An 18,675-nucleotide genomic window follows, 5' to 3' on the forward strand; every position below is an offset into this window, starting at 1 on the left:
TTACCTGGACAGCCACGGAGCTAGATGGGTCGATCTCTGGTTTTGTATTGAGCTGCTGTCCTCGCCTGAAAGATCGAAACAGGGCGATGAGTATATGGTGTAAGATCAAAACCATTGCTTCAGTATTCCCTGTGTGTGTCTGTTCCTGTCTCTCTCTCTCTCACACACACACAGAGAGAGAGAGGGAGCTCCCTGCTCACACTCACACTGACAGAGCTCCCCAGCCCTCCTCCACCCACACAAACACACACTCAGACACACACACACAGACAGACAGACAGAGAGGGAGCTCCCCTGCTCACACTCACACTGACAGAGCTCCCTAACCCACACACACACACACAGAGAGAGCACCCCTGCACACACTGACACTGACAGAGATCCCCACCCCTCCCACACACACAGAGCACCCCTGCTCACACTGACACTAACACTGACACTGACACAGACAGAGCTCCCCACCCCTCCCACACACACACACACACACACACACACAGACAGGGACACAGTCGGGGTTAAAATGCAGCCTACATCAGCAACAGCAGTGAATGGGGGGAGGATCCACCAGAGATTTCACCTGCACCCTCCCCCTCCATGAGGGTGGGCAAGCAGCCAGAGAGGGGCCGAGTGGGAGAGTAGCCCCCATCAGCAAGGGGCTGCCCGAAGGAAAACCGGGCAAACACACGATCTTTGTGAAACAACAAGAAATAAATCCCCCCCTTCACACACCAAACATTGCCAAAGGTGGTGGACGCCGCCGGGTCCTAGTGCGAGCTGCGCTGCGGGCATCATTCCGTGGGGCCAGGGACTCAACAACACCCCCTCCCCCAGTCCTCCTCTCACCCCCTACCTCCCCCAGTCCTCCTCTCACCCCCCTCCCACCCCACTCCCCCTCTCACCCCCCTCCCACCCCACTCCCCCAGTCCTCCTCTCACCCCCCTCCCACCCCACTCCCCCAGTCCTCCTCTCACCCCCCTCCCCCAGTCCCCCTCTCACCCCCCTCCCCCAGTCCCCCTCTCACCCCACTCCCCCAGTCCTCCTCTCACCCCTCTCCTCCCCCCTCCTCCCCCTTTCCTCCCCCCCTCTCCTTCCCCAATCCACCTCTCACCCCCCCTCCTCCCACTCCTACCTCTCACCCCCCCTCCTCCCACTCCTACCTCAATCCTCCTCTCACCCCCCCAATCCTCCTCTCACCCCCCCAATCCTCCTCTCACCCCCACTCCCCCAATCCTCCTCTCACCCCACACCCCCCAATCCTCCTCTCACCCCACACCCCCCCTCCCCCAATCCTCCTCTGACCCCCACCGTCTCCTCCCCCAATCCGCCTCTCACCCCCCACCCCACTCCCCCCTCCCCCCTCCCCCCAATCCTCCTCTCACCCCCCACCCCCCAATCCTCCTCTCACCCCCCTCCCCCCAATCCTGCACTCAAACACCCACTCCCTCCTCCCCCAATCCTCCTCTCACCCTCTCATCCTCATCCCCCATACCCACTCCCCACCGCCTCCCCCCAATCCTCCTCTCATCCCCCCATCCTCATATCCTCCATACCCCCTCCCGACCCCCTCCTCCTCCAATCCTCCTTTCACTCTTATCCCCCCATTCCCCATAGCCCCACCCACCCCCTCATCCCCCAATCCTCCTCTCACCATCTCATCTTCATCCCCCCATACCCCCTTCCTCACCGCCTCCTCTCCCAATCCTCCTCTCACCCTCTCATCCTCATCACCCCGATAACCCCTCCCCACCGCCTCCCCCCCAATCCTCCTCTCACCCATCCCCTCATACCCCCTCCCCACAGCCTCCCCCCAATTCTCCTCTCATCCTCATCCCCCCATTCCCCATACACCCTCCCGACCGTCTCCCCCAATCCTCCTCTCACCCTCTCATCCTCATCCCCCTACCCCCTCATCCCCCAATCCTCCTCTCACCCCCCCATCCCCTCCTCCCCCAGTCCTCCTCTCACCCTCTCATCCTCATCTCCCCATACCCCCTCCCCATCCCCTCCTCCCCCAATCCTCCTCTCACCCCCCACCCCCTCTTCCCCCAATCCTCCTCTCACCCTCTCATCCTTATCCCCCCATACCCCCTCCCCACCCCCTCCTCCCCAATCCTCCTCTCACCCCCTCACCCCCTCCTCCCCCATCCTCCTCTCATCCTCACCCCCCACCCCTTCCCCACCCCCTCCTCCCCCAATCCTCCTCTCACCCCCTCACCCCCTCCTCCCCATCCTCCTCTCATCCTCACCCCCCCACCCCCTCCTCCCCCAATCCTCCTCTCACCCTCTCATCCTCATCCCCCCATTCCCCCTCCCCACCCCCTCCACCCCCAATCCACCTCTCATCCCCCCACCCTCCTCCCCCAATCCTCCTCTCACTCCCCAATCCTCCTCTCACCCTCTCATCCTCATCCCCCCCATTCCCCCTCCCCACCCCCTCCTTCCCCAATCCTCCTCTCACCCTCTCATCCTCATCCCCCCATAACCCCTCCCCACCCCCTCCTCGCCCAATCCTCCTCTCACCCCCCCACCCCCTCCTCGCCGAATCCTCCTCTCACCCCCCACCCCCTCCTCCCCCAATCCTCCTCTCACCCCCCTCCCCCTCCTCCCCCAATCCTCCTCTCACCCTCTCATCCTCACCCCCCACCCCCTCCCCTTCCCCTCCTCCCCCAATCCTCCTCTCACCCTCTCATCCTCACCCCCCACCCCCTCATCCCTCAATCCTCCTCTCACCCTCTCATCCCTATCACCCCCATAACCCCTCCCCACCGCCTCCCCCCAGTCCTCCTCTCATCCTCATCCCCCCATAACCCATACACCCTCCCCACCATCTCCCCCAATCCTCCTCTCACCCTCTCATCCTCATCCCCCTACCCCCTCATCCCCCAATCCTCCTCTCACCCTCTCATCCTCCTCTCCCCATTCCCCATACCCCCTCCCCAGCGCCTCCCCCCCAATCCTCCTCTCATCCTCATCCCCCCCATTCCCGATACCCCCTCCCAACTGCCACCCCCTCAATCCTCCTCTCATCCTCATCCCCCCATTCCACATAACCCCCACCCCCTCCACCTCCAATCCTCCTCTCACCCTGTCATCCTCTTTCCCCCCATACCCCCTCCCCACCGCCTCCCCCCCAATCCTCCTCTCACCCTCTCGTCCTCATGTCCTCATATCCCCTCCCCACTGCCTCCCCCCAATCCTCCTCTCACCCTCTCATCCTCATCCCCCCATTCCCCATACCCCCTCCCCACTGCCTCTCCAATCCTCTCATTCCCTATCCTCATCCCCCCACCATTCCCCATACCCCCTCCCCACGGCCTCACCCCCATTCCTGCTCTCATCCCCACATTCCAGACACCCCCTCCCCACCACCTCCCCCAAATCCTCCTCTTATCCCCCCCATTCCCCACACCACCTCCCCCCATTCCCCATACCCCTTCACCACGGTCTCACCCCCAATCCTCCTCTCATCCCCCCATCCTCATCCTCCCCATTCCCCATACCCCTGCCCACCGCCCCCCGAATCCTCCTCTCATCCCCGCATCCCCATTCCCCAAATTCCCAATTCCCTCCAAACTCCCCCTAAACCTCATCTCATTCCCCAACCTCATCCCTGCCATTCGCCTTACCCCCAATCCACTCTCCACCGTCCCCCAATCCTTCTCCCACTATTCCCCATACCCCCTCCCCACCACCTCCCCCAATCCTCGTCTCATCCCCCATCCTCATCCCACCATTCCCCATACACCCTCCCCACTGCCCCGCAGACTTCCACTCATTCCCACATCCTCTTCCCCCATTCCCCATACTGACCCCCCCAATCCTCCTATCATCCCCCATTCCCCATACCCACTCCCCACCACACCCCAATCCTCCTCCCTACTCTCATACCGCCATTCGCATATGCATTCCTCCTCCCTACCGCCCCCAATCCTCCTCCCTACTCAATGCCCCTATCCTCATTGCCCCCATTTCCATACGCCTAAACCCCCTCCCCACCGCCCCAATCCTCCTCTCACCCCCCATCCTCATACCCCCAATCCCATACTCCCAAACCCCCTCCCCACCCCCCAATCCTCCTCTCAATCCCCCATCCTCATCACCCCCATTCCATGTAACCCCTCGCACCACTTCCCAATCCTCCTCTCATGCCCCCATCCTCATCCCCCCAATTCCCATACCCCTCCTCACTGCCCCCCAATCCTCATCCCTACTCTCATCCCCCCCATTCCCATAGCCCCAAACCCTGAACCTACAGCCCCCAATCCTCCTCCCTACTCTCCAATTCCCATCCTCATCCCCCCCATTCCCACATCCCATACCCCTCCCCACCGGCCTCCAATCCTCATCCCTACTCTCATATCCACAACCTCATCCCCCATTCCCATATCTCACAACCCCCAATCCTCTTCCCCATGCCCCCATCCTCCTCCCCCCCAATTCCCATTCCACAACACTCATTCCCATTCCTCTCCCCTGTTCTCATACCCCCATTCCCATATCCCCACTGCTCCCCAATCATCATCCCTATTCTCATACCCCCATTCTCATATTCCCAACACCCCTCCCCACAGCCCGTATTCCTCTACACCATGCCCTCCTCCTCATATTCCAATGCCCCAAATCCCGACGCATCATCTGCCCAAACCCCATTCCCATATCTCCAACCCTCCTCCCCACCAACCCCCAATCCCATTCCCTATTCTCGTTTCCCCATCCCTGTCCCCATTTCAATATCCCAAAATCCATTTTCGCCACTTCCATCCCCCTTCCAATCACCCACCATTCACATTCCCATATTCATCACCCCCTTTATATTCCCATTCCCATAACCCCAGCCTCATCCCCCATTCCCATATCCCTATTACCTTCTCCACTCCCCAATTCCCTACATTCCAATTCCCATTGCACCATCCCACTCTCTGTTACTCCCTTTTCCCAATCCGATAGCCCATCCCCACTTCCCACATTTCCATTCGGGGGAATGCACCTGATCCCAACCCTATCCATCTGCTCCTCCTCTCTTTACTATCCCTCAACCACCTCTAACATCTTACTCTCTGACCCCTCAACTACCCTTCACATCTTACTCTCTGACCCCTCAACTACCCCTAACATCTTACCTCTCTGACCCCTCAACTACCCTTCACATCTTACTCTATGACCCCTCAACTACCCCTAACATCTTACCTCTCTGACCCCTCAACTACCCTTCACATCTTACTCTCTGACCCCTCAACTACCCCTAACATCTTACTCTCTGACCCCTCAACTACCCCTAACATCTTACCTCTCTGACCCCTCAACTACCCTTCACATCTTACTCTCTGACCCCTCAACTACCCTTCACATCTTACTCTCTGACCCCTCAACTACCCTTCACATCTTACCTCCTGCCACTCCATTCCATTTCACCTTTCTGCTACACTGCACCCTGTACATACCTCCAATCCCCCACCTCTCCTGCTTCACAAACTCCTTTTAGCCTCATCCTTCCCACCACACTCTCCCCACCCTCCCATCTCCAGCCCCTCCCCTCCCCTCCCCTCCATCCCCACACCTACACCCCCACAATTCCCCCATCCATGAACACGCCCATCTAGATGGACAAGGGCAGCAGATACATGGGAACACAACCCCCCTGCAAGATCCCCTTAGAGTCACTCACCATCCTGACTTGGAAATATACCACCGTTCCTTCAGTGTCACTGGGTCAAAATCCTGGAATTCCCTCCCGGGGGGCATTGTGGGTCAACCCACAGCTAGTGGGCTAGAGCAGTTCAAGAAGGCAACTCACTCCCACCTTCTCCAGGGGCAATTAGGGACAAATCACCGGTCCCTCCTAAGTTCCACTCACTACATGTCATCCCTCAGAGGCTCATAGGAACAGTGGAAATGGAACAGGAGGAGGGCATTCAGCCCCTTGAGACTGTTCTGCTAATCAATAAGATCAAAACTGATCCCAGGTATGGAGGGAGTGCCCTATGAAGGGAGGTTGGGTAGGTCGGACCTGTAATAATTGGATTTTCAAAGAATGAGAGGTGACCTTATTGAGAGACACAAGATTTTTGGGGGACTTGGCAGGGTAGGTGTGGAGAGGTTGTTTCTCCTTGTGGGAGAGTCTAGGATCAGATGGCACCATCTCAGAACAAGGGGTCACACATTTAGGACAGAGATGAGGAGGAATTTCTTCTCTCAGAGGGTAGTGAATCTGAGGAATTCTTTACCATAGAGGGCTACGAAAACTAGTTCATTGAGTATATTCAAGGTTGAGAGGTGCAACTTTTTAATCAATAAGGGAATCAAGGATCTTGGGGAAAGGGCAGGAGAGTGAAGATTAGATTACCTACGGTGTGGAAACAGGCCCTTCGGCCCAAGTCCGCACCGCCCCTTGGAGCATCCCACCCAGACCCATTCCCCTACAACCCACACCCACCCCTGAATACAATGGGCAATTTAGCATGGCCAATTCACCTAGCCTGCAAGTCTTTGGACTGTGGGAGGAAAACGGAGCACCCAGAGAAAACCCACGCAGACACGGGGAGAATGTGCAAACTCCATACAGACAGTTGCACGGGGCTAGAATCGAACCTGGGTCACTGGTGCTGTGAGGCTGCAGTGTTAACCACTGAGCCACCGTGCCACCCAAATGAGGATTATCAGATTATCCATGATCACCTTGAATGGCAAAACAAAGTCAATGGGCTGAATTCTATCAGAGATAATGGGAACTGCAGATGCTGGAGAATCCGAGATAACAAAGTGTGGAGCTGGATGAACACAGCAGGCCAAGCAAGCTTTCCTGCTCCTATGATGCTGCCTGACCTGCTGTATTCATCCAGCTCTATACCTTGCCATCTCGATGGGCTGAATAGCCTGCTTGTGCTCTTGTGTCTATTTAAATATGGACATACTGGCAGGAACACCAGAAAATAATGCCACAGTTCCCTCTTCCAGGTCCCCATCAAGCATTCCTGGGACAGGGGCAGCATGGGGTTAGACTCAGAATAAAGGAGGGGGTATCAAAGTCATAGAGTCATACAGCTGTACAGCATGGAAACAGACCCTTTGGTCCAAGTCACTTGCACTGACCAACAATCCCAGTCTGACCTCGTCCCATTTGCCAGCATTTGGCCCATATCCCTCTAAACCCTTCCTATCCATGTACCCATCCAGATGCCTTTTGAATGTTGTAATTGTACCAGCCTCCACCACTTCCTCTGGCAATCATTCCATACACGCACCACCCTCTGTGTGAAAAAGTTGCCCCTTAAATCCCCTTCAAGTCTTTCCCCTCTCACCTTAAAACTATGCCTCTCTGGTTTTGGGCTCTGCTACCCTGGGGGGAAAAGACCTTGTCTATTCACCCTATCCATGCTCCGAGCGATTTTATAAACTTCTATAAGATCACCGGCCCCCCTCAGCCTCTGAGAATTAATAAGTGCATATGGGGCAGTTTTCTGGATCCATACATTGGGGAACCAATTGGCTGTGCAAGGCCCATTAGGGATAATGACCACAAGTTGGTAGAATTCCCAATAAAGATGGAGACTGTGACATCCACACCCTTGAACTTGTATAAGATGGGTCTTGAATAAGAAAAATATACCAGATCATATAGCCTAAAAAAAGACTCACACTGCTATTTTGATACACAGGCATTGTTATAATCATTTAAAATTGTCAGAAAAAGTTGTGAAAAAATCATTCAAAAAGGAAAGAAATTTCTTAAACCAGTCACACAATTCTGAGATAATAAAATGTGAGGCTGGATGAACACAGCAGGCCAAGCAGCATCTCAGGAGCACAAAAGCTGACGTTTCGGGCCTAGACCCTTCATCAGAGAGGGGGATGGGGGGAGGGAACTGGAATATATAGGGAGAGAGGGGGAGGCGGACCGAAGATGGAGAGTAAAGAAGATAGGTGGAGAGGGTGTAGGTGGGGAGGTAGGGAGGGGATAGGTCAGTCCAGGGAAGACGGACAGGTCAAGGAGGTGGGATGAGGTTAGTAGGTAGCTGGGGGTGCGGCTTGGGGTGGGAGGAAGGGATGGGTGAGAGGAAGAACCGGTTAGGGAGGCAGAGACAGGTTGGACTGGTTTTGGGATGCAGTGGGTGGGGGGGAAGAGCTGGGCTGGTTGTGTGGTGCAGTGGGGGGAGGGGTGCAGGGTTAACCCTGCAGCCATATGGTATCAATGTGGACTTCACCAGTTTCAAAATCTCCCCTTCCCCCACTGCATCCCCAAACCAGCCCAGTTCATCCCCTCCCCCCACTGCACCACACAACCAGCCCAGCTCTTCCCCCCCACCCACTGCATCCCAAAACCAGTCCAACCTGTCTCTGCCTCCCTAACCGGTTCTTCCTCTCACCCATCCCTTCCTCCCACCCCAAGCCGCACCCCCAGCTACCTACTAACCTCATCCCACCTCCTTGACCTGTCCGTCTTCCCTGGACTGACCTATCCCCTCCCTACCTCCCCACCTACACCCTCTCCACCTATCTTCTTTACTCTCCATCTTCGGTCCGCCTCCCCCTCTCTCCCTATTTATTCCAGTTCCCTCCCCCCATCCCCCTCTCTGATGAAGGGTCTAGGCCCGAAACGTCAGCTTTTGTGCTCCTGAGATGCTGCTTGGCCTGCTGTGTTCATCCAGCCTCACATTTTATTATCTTGGAATCTCCAGCATCTGCAGTTCCCATTATCTCAGACCTGAGGGGTGAGATCAGTTTAGAATTTAGCAAAAGGAGGATAAAGGGATTGATTAAGAAAGAGAAAATAGAGTATGTGAGTGAGCTTTCAGCGAAGATAAACGCTGACTGTAAAGGTTTCAAAAAGTCCGTGAAGAGAAAAAAATTGGTGAAAACAGATGTGGTCTGAAAAGGGGGAATTTATAACAGAGAACCAAGAAATGGATAACCAACTAAATACGAAACAAAAAGCCCAAAAGAACTGCAGGTGCTGGAAATCGGAAATTGCTGGAAAAACTCATTAGGTCTGGCAGCAAGAGTGGGAAGAAATCAAGAGTCAATATTTCGGGTCCAGTGACCCTTGTGCTGAGCTTTTCCAGTGATTTCTGCTTTTGTTTTTGGAACTCAATACACAACAAAGGAACAGCATTCTGAAAGCTTGAGATTTCACATAAACCTATTGGACTATATCCTGATGAGCGTGACTTCTGACATTGTTCACCACTAGTCCAACACTGGCACCTCCACATCAGAAACATTGGGGAACGTAGGGTTTATTGAGAGGGAGGAGCTGAAGGAAATCAGTGTTGTTAGGGAAATGGTGTTGGGAATTGAGGGGATTTAAGGCAGATAAATTCATACCAGAGTACTTAAGGAAGGAGCGATAGAATAGTGGGTACATTGATCATCTTTCAAGATTCTATAGACTCTGGAACAGTTCCCACAGATTAGAGTGTAGCTAATCTAACTCTATTTGAAAAACAAGGCACAGAAACAGCTTGGACTTATAGACCAGCCAGCCTGACATTGATTGTGTGGAAAACGCATGAGCCCATTATAAAAGATTCAATAGCTCAGCACTCGGGAAACCGTGGCAAGGTCAGACAGAATCAACAAAGTGTGGAGCTGGATGAACACAGCAGGCCAAGCAGCATCTCAGGGGCACAAAAGCTGACGTTTCAGGCCTGGACCCTTCATCAGAAAAGGGGGATGGGGAGACGGTTCTGAAATAAATAGGGAGAGGGGGAGGCGGACCGAAGATGGATAGAGGAGAAGATAGGTGGAGAGGAGAGTATAGGTGGGGAGGTAGGGAGGGGATAGATCAGTTCAGGGAGGATGGACAGGTGGGGGGATGAGGTTAGTAGGTAGGAGATGGAGGTGTGGCTTGAGGTGGGTGGACGGGATAGGTGAGAGGAAGAACAGGTTAGGGAGGCGGGGACAAGCTGGGCTGGTTTTGGGATGCAGTGGGGGGATCTCCCCTACCCCCAAGTAGCATCAGAGGAGCAGCAAAGTTGACGTTTCCTTGTTGAAGGGCCCTGACCCGAGAAGTTGATTTTCCTGCTCCTCTGATGCTGCCCAGCCTGCTGTGTTCCTCCAGCTCTACACTGTATTGACTCTAACTCCAGCATCTGCAGTTCTTGCTGTCCCACAGTCTACCAGGATATAGGGCAGGCCATTTAGAGCAGAGATGAGGAGAAATGTCTTCACCCAGAGAGCGGGGAGCCTATGGAATTCTCTGCCACGGAAAGCGGTTGAGGCCAAAATATTGAATGTTTTCAAGAAGGAGTTGGTTATAGCACTTGGGGCTAAAGGGATCAAAGGGTGTGTGGGAGGCGGAAATGGGAACAAGCTATTGAGTTGGATAATCATGATTATATTAAATGGTGGGTCAGGCTTGAAGGGCTGAATGGCCTTCTCCTGCTCCTGCTTTCTATGTTTAATCAGGGCCTGTGGTTAATCTTGGAGAATGTTGCATGTTGCCATGAAATGTGGAAAGGAATATATATTTCTGTTGTGGCTTTCACTGCCTCAACTCATTACAAAAAAACACTTTGATAACTTTTGGAATGTAGTAATGTAGGAAACACAGCTGCCAATTTACACACAGCCAGCTCCCGCAGACCGCAACATGCAAAAACAGTTAAGTTTGAAATGCTGAATTTAAGTGGTGGCACTATTCCCCAGCCCGTGACTGAATTCACCCAGCTCAGTCTTCCAGTTCCCAGGAACCCAAAGTAGCTAAAGACTCCATCCAAAAATGAAGTCCCACCTCCAAGAGCTCCTGGCCAATCAGATGACTGACAGCTCCCTCGTCTCAGCAGCGCCACCAGGCCTGGAGGCCACTGCCAGGATTGTATCCATTCTTGGGCATCAAGCAATCAGGGCCCGAATGTAAAATGAGAATTGGAAGGGTTGTCAGTACAGTCAGGAATGGGAATACCCAATGGGGCAGTGAGCCAGGAGCTGGGTATGTGGCGGTCAAGGCTGGGCGCAAGGCAGCAATGCAGGGTAGGGGGCAGAAATGAGAGCACAAATTCCTGCTATATTGCTAAAGGGACAGGAGGTAAACACCTGCCATTTTCCAATGGAGATCTAAGGCTGGTTTGGGCTACATTTGGGAGCCATTGGTTACATTAACAAAGCGGAAAAGGGATAGTCTGAATTTGGGTAGACGAAAGATTAAGGAGGGTTGAGGCTAGAGTTATTACTGTTGACTGATTAATATAGGGTGAGGGTACAGTTCAGTGCGCGTTACATATAGAGATCAATGAAGTTTCAAGTTAGAAGTCTGGATGGTTCAGGCTGGACATCAGGTTTCATGTTGCTGTCATGTTAGGCTTTGAGATTAGAAAGTGCGGCTGGATTGCAGTGAGACCCAGGGTCAGTTTTGGATTTTGAGGTTAAGTGCAGGAAGTTTGTTCTCTATGGTGAGAGGTTCCAGTACCAGGCATCATGGCTTAAGGATAAAAGGCAGGCCATTTAGGACTGAGATGAGGAGAAATGTCTTCACCCAGAGGGTGGGGAATGCGTGGAATTCACTACCACAGAAAGTGGTTGAGGCCAAAATATTATGACTTAAAGAAGGAGTTAGATCTTGTGGCTAAGGGGATCGAGGGTTATGGGGGCAGGGTAGGATTAGGGTATTAAGCTCACCGATCAGCCACGATCATATTGAATGATGGAGCAGGCTCAAGCAGCTGAACGGCCTACTCCTGTTCCCAAAGAACATAGAACAGTACAGCACAGCACAGGCCCTTCAGCCCACAATGTCTGCTGACTTATTATCCTACTAAGATCAATCTACCCTGCATACCCTACAATGTACTACCCTCCATGTGCCTATCCAAGAGTCACTTAAAAGTCTCTAATATATCTGACTCCACTATCTCTGCCAGCAGCACATTCCACACGCCCACCACTCTCTGTGTGAAGAACCTACCTCTGACATCTCCCCTTTACCTTCCTCCAATCACCTTAAAATTATGTCCCCTTGTAATAGTAATTTCCGCTCTGGGGAAAGGTCTCTGGCCATCCACGCTGTCTGTGCCTCTCATCATCTTGTATCTTCGATGTTTCTATGGTTCAGGTGAAGGTTGGGTTAGGGTTAGGGTTAAGGTTAGATTTACATTGACGAGGTTTGGCTTCGGGTTTGGTTCAGGTTAAGGTGAGATTTGGGCTCGGGGTTAGGGTGAAGGTTACGGTTTATGTTTTGGGCACAGTGGTCAGCTTGTGGGTAAAGTAGGGATGATGCAAAATTTGTGGAAATCTTGTGAACAGTCAGCCTGCTCTTAGCTACAGCATCAAAATGGATCGGGAGGGAGAAAAACAGAGTCTTAATACAATCTCTTGGGGAAAATGCCATCCCAGCTTCCCTGGTCTCTTGGTGCTGGACTGTGACTCTCCTGTACTGCTCCAGAGATCTGCTCACACCGCTCTATGTCTGAGTCTTGACTTCATAAAATTTGTCTCAACTCGGCTGTTTTAGCTGCATTTTACCCCACTGCCTAATGACCACACAGCCCAGCAGGCCTGTGCTGCCACTTTGAAACACAAAAGTTCCTAAGGTTTTGGAGTAGATCTGTAGCTCGGGTTGTGGGTTTTGAGGTTGGTTGGCTCACCGAGCTGGTTTCTTGTTTCGCAGACATTTCGCTACCGTGCTGGGTAACATGCTCAGCGCAGCCACCAATGAAGCGTCGGTGTGACCTCCGGCCCGGTTTTTAAACTTGGGGGTCCATTGCGATGGATTGCCTCACTTCCGGTTTTCCTTCATAGTGGAATGTATATGGGGTCGAGTTCAATGTGTTTATTAGTGGCCTGCTTCATGGAGTGCCATACTTCCAGGAAGACTTGTGCCTGTCTCTGCCTAGCCTGTCCCAGGCTCTTGGTGTTGCCCCAGTTGAAGTGGTGTTTCTCCTTGTCCATGTGGATTGAGATGAGTGAGTATTGTTCATGTCTTTTTGTGGCCAGTTGGTGCTCATGTTCTCTTGCTGTTAGTTTCCTTCCTGTTTGTCTGATGTAGAGTTTCTCACAGTCTCTGCAGGGGATCTTGTAGAGGACGTTGGTCCTGTACATGGCAGGGGTGGGTCTGTAGTTTGGGTGAGCACTTGTCGTATGGTTGATGCGGGCCTGTGTGCCACTCTGATGCCCAGCAGTCGTATAAGTCTTGTGGTGAGTTCTGACGTGTTCCTGATGTAGGTTAGTGTGATGAGTGCGTCGGAGCGTGTAGCCTCTTTCTGATGCTGTTCATGTTGACATCGTCTGACCCAGTTCTTTGGATACCCATTATCCTTGAACACTTGGAAGAGATTTTCTTCTTCCTCTTGGCGTAGTTCCGTGTTGCCGCCCTTTTTAATAGTGTTCACAAGCAGCTTCGTTTGTGTGTGCTGGGATGGTTACTGTTGAAGTTCAGTACCTGGTCTGCGTGTGTGGCCTTTCGGTGTACTTTCGTTTGCAGTTCCCTACTTGTCCTGTGCTCTACCATGACATCCAGGAATGGGAGCTCTTGTGTGAATTTTATTTCAGTGAGGGTGTTGTTTATAAGTTTGTGTGTCTCCTCTAATTTGGTCTGCTTAATGATGACAAAGGAGTTGTCCATGTAGCATATCCATTGTTTTGACCCATAGTCTCTCTACCAGGCACACTATTGCACAAATTAGCCAAGGAACATGAAAGGAGACTCAGGCAACCAGTCAACAAATCACCCCACTCTATTCATTTAGCCCAAGAATTCCTCAACTCCATCAAAGACATTTGGATAGACGATGAAGAAACCATAATAACAAAGTGTGGAGCTGGATGAACACAGCAGGTCTAGTTAGCCTCCTGTGTTCATCCAGCTCCACACTTTGTTATCTTGGATTCTCCAACATCTTCAGTTCCCATTATCTCTGATGAAGAAACCATGATAATGTTTGATGTCCCTGCCCTATTCACATCAATAGACATTCCACTAGCAAAGGAAACAATGACAGCACTACTAGAATAAGAGCACGACCCCAGTGAAACCATCTTCACAGACAACATGCTTAAATACTGGACCTACGCCTGACCACCCACTTCACTTTCAACAGCCAAACATACGAGCAAATCAACTGGACACCCATGGGATCGTCTATCTCCGGACTCACAGAACAGACAGTGATGCAAAGACTGGAAAGGAGTGCCCTTCTGCAAATCCAACCTAAACTATGGATATGCTACATGGACAACTCCTTTGTCATCATTAAGCAGACCACATTAGAGGAGACACACAAACTTATAAACAACACCCTCACTGAAATAAAATTCACACAAGAGCTCCCATTCCTGGATGTCATAGTAGAGCGCAGCACAAGTAGGGAACTGCAATTGAAAGTACACCGAAAGGCCACACACGCAGACCAGGTACCGAACTTCAACAGTAATCATCCCAGCACACACAAACGAAGCTGCTTGTGAACACTATTAAAAAGGGCGGCAACACGGAACTACGCCAAGAGGAAGAAGAAAATCTCTTCCAAGTGTTCAAGGATAATGGGTATCCAAAGAACTGGGTCAGACGATGCCAACACGAACAGCATCAGAAAGAGGCTATACGCCCCGACGCACTCATCACACGAACCTACATCAGGAACACGTCAGAACTCACCACAAGACTCCTACGACTGCTGGGCATCAGAGTGGCACACAGGCCCACATCAACCCTACGACAAGTGCTCACCCGAACTAAAGACCCACTCCCCGCCATGGACAGGACCAGTGTCATTTACAAGATCCCCTGCAGAGACAGCGAGAAGCACTACATCAGACAAACAGGAAGGAAACTAACAGCAAGAGAACATGAACACCAACTGGCTACAAGAAGACATGACCAATACTCACTCATCTCAATCCACATGGACAAGGAGAACCATCACTTTGACTGGGACAACACCAAGATCCTGGGACAGGCTAGGCAGAGACAGGCATGAGAATTCCTGGAAGCATGGCACTCCATGAAGCAGGCTACTAATAAACACATTGAACTCAGCCCCATATACATTCCACTATGAAGGAAACCCGGAAGTGAGGAAATCCATCGCAACGGACCCCCGAGTTTAAAAACCAGGCGGGAAAACACACTGACACTTCATTGGGGGCTGCGCTGAGGATGTTACCCAGCACGGTAGCGAATCGTCTGTGAAACAAGAAACCAGCTCGGCGAGCCAATCAACCTCAACCCCCATGTTCCGTAGTGGCAGTGCGTACCATCTACAAGATGTACAAATTCACCAAAGATCCTCAGACAGCAACTTCCACACCCTCAACCACTAAAATCTCGAAGGACAAGGGCAGGAGGTGCACAGAAATCCACCCCCTGCACATTCCCCTCCAAGCGGCTCACTGTCCCAATTTGGAAATATATTACCGTTCCTTCAGTGTCACTGGGTCAAAATCCTGGAATTCTCTCCCTAAGAGACATTGTGGGTCAACCTACAGCACATGGGCTGCAGCGGTTCAAGAAGGCAGTTCACCCCCACCTTCTCAAGAAGCAACTAGGGATGGGCGATAAACTTTGGCGCAGTCAGTGACCCCACATCCCATGAATTTAAAAAGTGCATTTCTTCCCGTTCCCCTCTCTTCCCCAAGAGTCCTGAAATGGTTTCCTTTCTGTGTATTTGTCCCAGTTCCTGTTGAATCTGGTTTCACTGCCATTTCAGACAGTGTGTTCTAAAACACAACAATCCCTGTCTAGAAGTGTTTCCTCATGTTGTCTCTGGTTGTTTTGCCAATTTATCCCCATTTGGGTCCCACCAATGGAAACAGTTTCTCTCTATTAATGCCATTGACCACATGCCTCATCATGAACCCTTCCACAAAAATCTCAGCCTTCTGTGCTTGTACACTCCCAGCATCTCTAACCTCCTCACTGATCAAACAAATGGATATAAGGCGTGACAATGCATCATGAAATGCCAACAGGACCAGAAACTATTTCTATACAAGCAGTTTTGCTACCCACACATTCAATTAAACACTCACGTTAAGTGCCTTCTTAACATTTTAACCCTCAAGTGGTTCCACCCTTCCAGAGATTCATCTACACCAAGGGGAGCGAGGGCAAAAGATTTCCATCAGTAGATTTTATTCGTTTATGGATATCATTGGCCAGGCCAGTATTAATATCCCAACCCTCATTACCCCCAGAGATAGGAAATGGGGATCTGCCTTCCTGAACCACTGTGATCCATGGTTCATTGACATAACTTTTTCCTGAAATGTTTTGTTGGACCAGGTACAGAGGTCAGATTTCATTCCATAAAGGACGTTTCCAGAACCGCAGAGGTTTTCTTTGAACGACCCAATGGTTTCTCGGTCACCATCGCTGAGTTAGATATTATTATTCAATCTCTAGAATTATTACAGAACTGAGCTTGTAATTCACCAGATCCTGGGGCTGGGAGACATCGAGTCAGTTAACAACAAACCACATTTCCAACACCATGGGGAGGCAACGGCCCAGGGGTGTTATCGCTGGACTGTTAATCCAGAGACCAGGGTAACATTCTGGGAACCCGGGTTCGAATCCCGCCAAAGCAGATGGTGGAATTTGAATGCAATAAAATATCTGGAATTAAGAGTATACTGATGATCGAGAATCAATTTCTGATTGTTGGGGGAAAAAATCTCACCTGGTTCACTAATGCCCCTTAGGGAAGGAAACTGCCATCCTTACCTGGTCTGGCCTACATGTGACTCCAGATCCACAGCAATGTAGTTGACTCTTACTGCCCTCTGGGCAATTAGGGTTGGGCAATAAATGCTGCCTGGCCAGTAACACCCTCATGTGAATGAATAAAGGAAAAAAAAATCTGACGGGGGTACTGAGAGACACCACGCAGTGTACAGATATCTCCCTGTGAGCGAGAGAGAGAGGGGACTGAGAGACACCAGTCAGTGTACAGATATCTCCCTGAGAGAGTGGGGGGACTGAGAGACACCAGGCAGTGTACAGATATCTCCCTGAGAGAGAGAGAGAGAGGACTGAGAGACACCAGGCAGTGTACAGATATCTCCCTGAGAGAGAGCGGGGGGGGGGGACTGAGAGAGACCAGTCAGTGCACAGATATCTCCCTGAGAGAGAGAGAGGGGACTGAGAGAGACCAGTCAGTGCACAGATATCTCCCTGAGAGAGAGAGAGGGGACTGAGAGACACCAGGCAGTGTACAGATATCTCCCTGAGAGAGAGAGGGGGGACTGAGAGACACCAGTCAGTGTACAGATATCTCCCTGAGAGAGAGAGAGAGAGAGGGGACTGAGAGACACCAGTCAGTGTACAGATATCTCCCTGAGAGAGAGAGGGGACTGAGAGACACCAGTCAGTGTACAGATATCTCCAAGAGAGAGAGAGAGAGAGGGGACTGAGAGACACCAGTCAGTGTACAGATATCTCCCTGAGAGAGAGAGGACTGAGAGACACCAGTCAGTGTACAGATATCTCCAAGAGAGAGAGAGAGAGAGGACTGAGAGACACCAGTCAGTGTACAGATATCTCCCTGAGAGAGAGAGAGAGAGGGGACTGAGAACACCAGGCAGTGTACAGATATCTCCAAGAGAGAGAGAGAGAGGGGACCGAGATACACCAGTCAGTGTACAGATATCTCCCTAAGAGACACCGGGCAGTGTACAGATATGTCCCTGAGAGAGAGAGACAGGGGACCGAGATACACCAGTCAGTGTACAGATATCTCCCTGAGAGAGAGAGAGGGGACTGAGAGACACCAGTCAGTGTACAGATATCTCCCTGAGAGAGAGAGAGGGGACTGAGAGACACCAGTCAGTGTACAGATATCTCCCTGAGAGAGAGAGAGGGGACTGAGAGACACCAGGCAGTGTACAGATATCTCCCTGAGAGAGAGAGAGAGAGAGAGGGGACTGAGAGACACCAGTCAGTGTACAGATATCTCCCTGAGAGAGAGAGAGAGGACTGAGAGACACCAGTCAGTGTACAGATATCTCCCTGAGAGAGAGAGAGAGAGGGGACTGAGAGACACCAGGCAGTGTACAGATATCTCCAAGAGAGAGAGAGAGGGGGGACCGAGATACACCAGTCAGTGTACAGATATCTCCCTAAGAGACACCGGGCAGTGTACAGATATGTCCCTGAGAGAGAGAGACAGGGGACCGAGATACACCAGTCAGTGTACAGATATCTCCCTGAGAGAGAGAGAGGGGACTGAGAGACACCAGTCAGTGTACAGATATCTCCCTGAGAGAGAGAGAGGGGACTGAGAGACACCAGTCAGTGTACAGATATCTCCCTGAGAGAGAGAGAGGGGACTGAGAGACACCAGTCAGTGTACAGATATCTCCCTGAGAGAGAGAGGGGACTGAGAGACACCAGGCAGTGTACAGATATCTCCCTGAGAGAGAGAGAGAGAGAGGGGACTGAGAGACACCAGTCAGTGTACAGATATCTCCCTGAGAGAGAGAGAGGGGACCGAGAGACACCAGGCAGTGTACAGATATCTCTCTGAGAGAGAGAGATGACTGAGAATCACCAGACAGTGTGCCAATACCTACTTTTGCCACATTTTGATTCGTCAGTTAACAGTTCCCCTTTACGAATCTTTTGTGGTTCAATTTAAGAATGTTTCTCAAAAGCTTTTAGTCACAAGTACGGTGACGAAACCACAGCTGCTGTTTCCCCATCTCACCCAAGAGTTGTTTCAGAAATATGTCCATTTCTTGAGGTCT

The 18,675-nt window shown here is 51.7% G+C and overlaps 1 protein-coding gene across 3 annotated transcripts in view; it reads right to left on the reverse strand.

Annotated features, from left to right (window-relative positions):
- The window catches only part of LOC125453591 (cGMP-dependent 3',5'-cyclic phosphodiesterase), a 296,672-nt gene that overhangs the window by 239,912 nt on the left and 38,085 nt on the right, over window positions 1-18,675 (reverse strand). Inside the window, exons 1-2 of one of the 3 annotated variants that reach the window (XM_059646852.1) lie at window positions 532-687; window positions 5-65 (exon numbers count right to left, since the gene is read on the reverse strand). In XM_059646852.1, coding sequence (XP_059502835.1) covers window positions 5-65; window positions 532-596 — 126 coding nt within the window. In that variant the 5' untranslated portion in view covers window positions 597-687. Of the gene's footprint in view, window positions 1-4; window positions 446-531; window positions 688-18,675 lie in introns of those variants that run through there. The other 2 variants (XM_059646853.1, XM_059646854.1) reach the window with 2 other exon arrangements.

The sequence above is a fragment of the Stegostoma tigrinum genome, chromosome 6 (genome assembly GCF_030684315.1).
Source record: "Stegostoma tigrinum isolate sSteTig4 chromosome 6, sSteTig4.hap1, whole genome shotgun sequence".
In the NCBI taxonomy this organism is placed as follows: Eukaryota; Metazoa; Chordata; class Chondrichthyes; order Orectolobiformes; family Stegostomatidae; genus Stegostoma; species Stegostoma tigrinum.